General features: G+C 47.1%; 2 protein-coding genes across 3 annotated transcripts in view; both read left to right on the top strand.

The window, feature by feature from the left end:
- Nucleotides 1–1320: 1320 nt before the first annotated feature.
- The window catches only part of MRPS6 (mitochondrial ribosomal protein S6), a 57322-nt gene continuing 53922 nt past the window's right edge, over nucleotides 1321–4720 (top strand). The window contains exon 1 of the mRNA XM_018555166.1: nucleotides 1321–1441. Coding sequence (XP_018410668.1) covers nucleotides 1397–1441 — 45 coding nt within the window. The 5' untranslated portion in view covers nucleotides 1321–1396. The remainder of the gene's footprint in view (nucleotides 1442–4720) is intronic.
- The window catches only part of SLC5A3 (solute carrier family 5 member 3), an 18907-nt gene continuing 15545 nt past the window's right edge, over nucleotides 1359–4720 (top strand). Inside the window, exon 1 of one of the 2 annotated variants that reach the window (XM_018555164.1) lies at nucleotides 1359–1441. The gene's annotated coding sequence lies outside the window, so the exon portion shown is untranslated. The other variant, XM_018555165.1, reaches the window with a different exon arrangement.

Here is a 4720-nt window from a genome sequence, read left to right as displayed (position 1 = left end):
CGTCCAGGGCCATCTTTAATATTGATTGGACCCTGGGCAAACATTTTCTCTGGCCCCCCCGCCCCTAACAGTCACGCCATGCCCCCATCACGCCCCCGCCTCTTGCAACATCCTCCTCCTGCAGAGCAGATAGGAGGAGACATCAGAGGGGGACGTGACCCCGCGTAAGACATCATGCGGTCACGCTACTCAGCGTACAGAAGGGGCGGAGCAACACTATCCAATGCCGATTGCATAGTGAACAGAACGGTGCTGCGTGTGTATCTTTAGCAGGCTCAAAAGGCAGCTGCTTTGGGCCCCACAGCAATGACTGGGCCCGGGGCAACCGCCCCTTTTGCCCTGCGTTAAAGACGGCCCTGCCCACGTCACCTTCATAGTCCCAGCTCCCTATATCTCCCCCTTCGTGTCCGCAGTAGCTCTCTATTCGGCAGCGTTCTGTGTGATGAGGGGGGTGGGGATAGCACCGCTTCCCACTCATTGGCTGCAGCGCCAGCTGGATCATTCTTCACGCTGCGTCCGGTACAAGGTGAGGGGAGCAGCGTGAAGCATGTAGGGCCCAGGACAGGAGGAAGAGGTCCCGGGACTGACATTAGCGGTTACCGGGATAATAAATATCCTGGTAATCAGTGGTTACCAGGGGCCCCTTCCTCCTGTCCTAGCCCCCTACAAATGGCGGAACTCCAGGGCCCGGTCGCAGCCGCGACCTCTGCGACTCTGGTAGTTCCGCCACTGATTACATGTGGACTGACACAGGTGCAGCCACTGTCACCCAGTCATCAACTTCAATGGGGATAGTGGCTGCATCTGAACAGGGACAGCTGGCATTTGTGTCGCAGGCATCCCAAATCGCCTTGTGTGATTGGGGCCTAAGAACATTCGATTTCTCCCCAATTCTCACAACAACTGGCTATTTCTCACAGAACCAATGTACATGTAGTTTTGCTGGATGAATAACTACGCACATCTTTTTATACATAGACCCCTTTGTGACATCTCAGGAGGAGTACATAGGCTGGAGAGCAGTACACACAATGTATACATTTACAGGAAGACACATTGTAGGGGGGTATGCACAGCCAGGAAGGCGGTATGGGTGACATCCCAGGAGGCGTACATAGGCAGTTTGGAAGTATGGATGATGTACACACTCGATGAGGCGGGACGGGTGAGATGTCATAGTAGGGGGTGTGCACACTCGATGGGGCGGCACGGGTGATACGTCATAGGGGGTGTGTGTGCTCAGCCAGGCTCCGTGCACAGAGGAGGGGGCGGGCGGCAGGAGAAGGAAGGCGGTTCCCGGTGTCATCTTTGCCCTTCCTCTAAGCTCACACACCGGATCGCTCTCACTTGTGTCTGGGCTTCGTTCGCAGACCCCGACCGTCTTCCGCCCACCGCCATGCCCAGATACGAGATGGCTCTGATCTTGAAGGCCATGCAAAGGGTGAGTGTCATTGTCACTCTGGCTCTTCCTTCTCTCTTACAGGCAACGTGCTCGGCTCTGATTGGCACACGGCGGGGCTCCTCGTCCTTCCCAGGGGCCCCACGTGTCCTCTGCTGCTGGCAGGTAAGTGTCCGGGGCCCCGGGTCAGTCTGCAGCCCTGTGTGTGTGTGCGCGGATCGGGGGGAGCGGAGGGAGCCCGGAGCATGGAGATACGAGGCTGGAGAGGGCGATCACCCCCTGTGTGCTCTCTGCCTGGGTGTGATACAATGACACATGCATGTATGGTACAATGATATGTACTCTACACATGCTTGTATGATCTATGATACAATGACATGTACTCTACACATGCTTGTATGATCTGTGATTATAATGACACATGGCTATATGATCCAATGACACATACAGTGTCATATAGATATGATACAATGACGTGTGATCATAGATAAGATACGATGTCATGTGCTCTACACATGTGTGATCATGCATATGATACAACATGTACTGTACACATGGTTGTATGCTCTATATCTATCACCATGATATGTTCTCTGCATATGACTGTATGATTGTAGACATATGTACAGATGGCTCTATAGTGTATATCCATATAGATATCATACATTAAGATGTACTATACTCATGGTTGCATGATATAGATATATACCATGCAGTGTACAGTACATTTCCCTGAATTATATATTTTTTGTGTGCTAGTAAGCTGTGTGTGTCATATATATATATATATATGTATATGTGTATATATATGTATATGTGTGTATATATATATCAAGTATATATCGTATAAATATACAGCCATTTGTACGATAAATTATGTAGTATTATGTACATTTGTGTGAAAAAGTAAGTACACCCCATGAAAATTGGTTGACGTTTTAACATTTTGACAGGAAAAACATTAGATCTTCTTTCAAATAGTTCCTACAGATAGTCGTGATATGCTTGAGCAGATCAAAATACATACACACCCATCGCACTCCTGACCGGATAAAAAAAACAAAAACTAATTGTAGGGTGGGTGCTGAAATGACCGCGGATGCCTCCGCAATATAAGTCCAAAGATGCTCTAATTATCTGTTTTGCCTGAGGAAGGGACTTTGCTTTTCCGAAACGTCGCTCTGATGATGTGACACCTGTGAAGTCAATAAACATTGACTATTCTGCATGCTGGAATGCTTGAACAGAGGTCACACACAACTGACATGGAGTTTACATGAAATAAATTGACTTTAAATACAGATTTGTCATGTGTAAAAAAAAGTAAGTACACCCCTACATTTGCCACCACTTCATGTCCATGAAATTAGAACCCGGTGTTCCAGCTCGGGGGCCATCTATTAGAACCTCCTTAGGGAGTATGCAGGTGGAACCGGTCTTATTTAGAGCTCAGACATCTCGGGTCTGGTGTTCTCTATTGACATGTGTTGGTGTTATCGTGCCAAGATCAACAGAGCTTCTCAAAGACAAGATGCCAATGAGTCTGGCGAGGGATTTAAAAAGAACGGCAAATAAACTGAAACCAAACATTCCACTGTAAGGAAAATTTAATCTACAAGTGACGTAGATTTCGAAAGGGCTGCTAATTTTCCGGCCCAGCAAGTTCAGCCCAAGAGCTGACTGTTCTATACTAAAAGAACCCTGCAAGAACCCCAACATTTCATTGTGGAGGGCTCAGGTAACTCTGGCAGAAGTTTGGGTTAGAGTGCATACATCTACGGTCATAAAGAGGTTGGACCAATTCAACCTGCACGGGAGGTATGTCCAGAAAAAGCCTTTACTGTCCAATAAAAGAACATTAGAGCACAATTACGGTATGCCATTGAACATATAGGCAAAGTCCAGGACACCTGGAACAACGTGGTGAAGACTAATCAAAAAAAGATGGGCTCAATTCACATATAGCGTTTGCGTTTCGGCACGAAAACGCTAAAATCTTTACATCTGCTCGGATTCCGCTCGTTTGCGGCTATTACTATAGCTTTGAACGCGCGGAAACCGCCCCTGAGACCGTGCGTGGACTATTTTGCTGGTTTTGTACCGCACAGTCCCCGCAATAGTCTGAACAATGCACTTTAAAAAAAAAGTTTTTTGATCGGTTCCGCGCATATTCGTACGCCCGAATATGTGCGGAAAACCGCTCATGTGTGAACGGAGCCTAATAGCAGAAATGTTTTCTGCAAACTGAGGACAGCATTTTAGGAGAACCTGAAAACAACTGCAGGGGTGCGGGATTCCTAATGCGGGTTTTTTCTTTTTCCTACATTTAGCTCTGCTGGGGGCAAAAAGGACTAAATGTAGAGCCGATGCTAGTTTTTTACAGCCACCCAGATCACTTGTAGCGGCCAGCTTGTCCGTCCCGTTGGCTTTTCGCCCCCCACCCCCCATTTATGGTTTTAGGGGTCCCCCACTCTCCTGGGGGACCCGGACCACGGCAATGAGTTCAGAATGGGAGAGTGGGGAACCGACCAGAGAATGTCTGTTAATCAGTGAGACAGGAGCGCTGTAGTTACATCCTTCCGGTCGCAGCTGTCACAAACCAGGCTGCACAGAGGATCGAACACAATGCTGTGCTCTATCTCCTGTATTGGAGGGTGTGCTCCATAAAGAGAACCTGTCACCTCCAAACGCTATCGCATATGGGTTTGTTGACCCCTGTGTGATAGCACAAAAAGTTAACAAAAAAAATATTAAAATAAACATTTTAAAACGTGATAAAGTAAAAAAAACTAATAAAAATAAAGTAAAAATTAAAACCAACCCGCTAACTTTACCACCTGCAGTCGTTGTGTGTTGAGTGCTGCCCCATTTCACTGTGTGCCCTATTGTGGCAGTAACTCTCTCTCGCACACAAGGCATTTTAAGGGTAAGCTTACTTTCCTAAGTAATTTGTGAAAATAGGATTACCCGCTAAAATATGGCCCCCTCTTTCCCCCACTATACTTATCTTTTGGCAAACAGTCCTTCTCCCCCACCGGTAAGGGTGTACTATCCGTACCCTGTACCTGTACCAGCCCTGCGTTATGGATTTTGGCTTTCAGTTGTAATTTGCAAGCACTCGGTCAGCGCGGTCGGGTGATCAAAGGCTTTCAACGTGGTAATAATCTGAACCACATTCGACCGGGAATCATAGCTATTGTATTTCCTTGTATTTTTCTATTTAGGTTTATCGTCTTTATCTGTAGGCACGGTATGAATGAAGAGCTGATGCTTATCTTCTCAAAGATGTTGAAAAAGTCAACAATTTCTATGGTGTGTATG

The sequence above is a fragment of the Nanorana parkeri genome, unplaced genomic scaffold (assembly GCF_000935625.1).
Source record: "Nanorana parkeri isolate BGI_ZX_2015 unplaced genomic scaffold, ASM93562v1 scaffold186, whole genome shotgun sequence".
Classification (NCBI taxonomy): domain Eukaryota; kingdom Metazoa; phylum Chordata; class Amphibia; order Anura; family Dicroglossidae; genus Nanorana; species Nanorana parkeri.
Note: the sequence above shows the minus strand (reverse complement) of the source record. Positions and strands in the feature narration are given on the sequence as shown.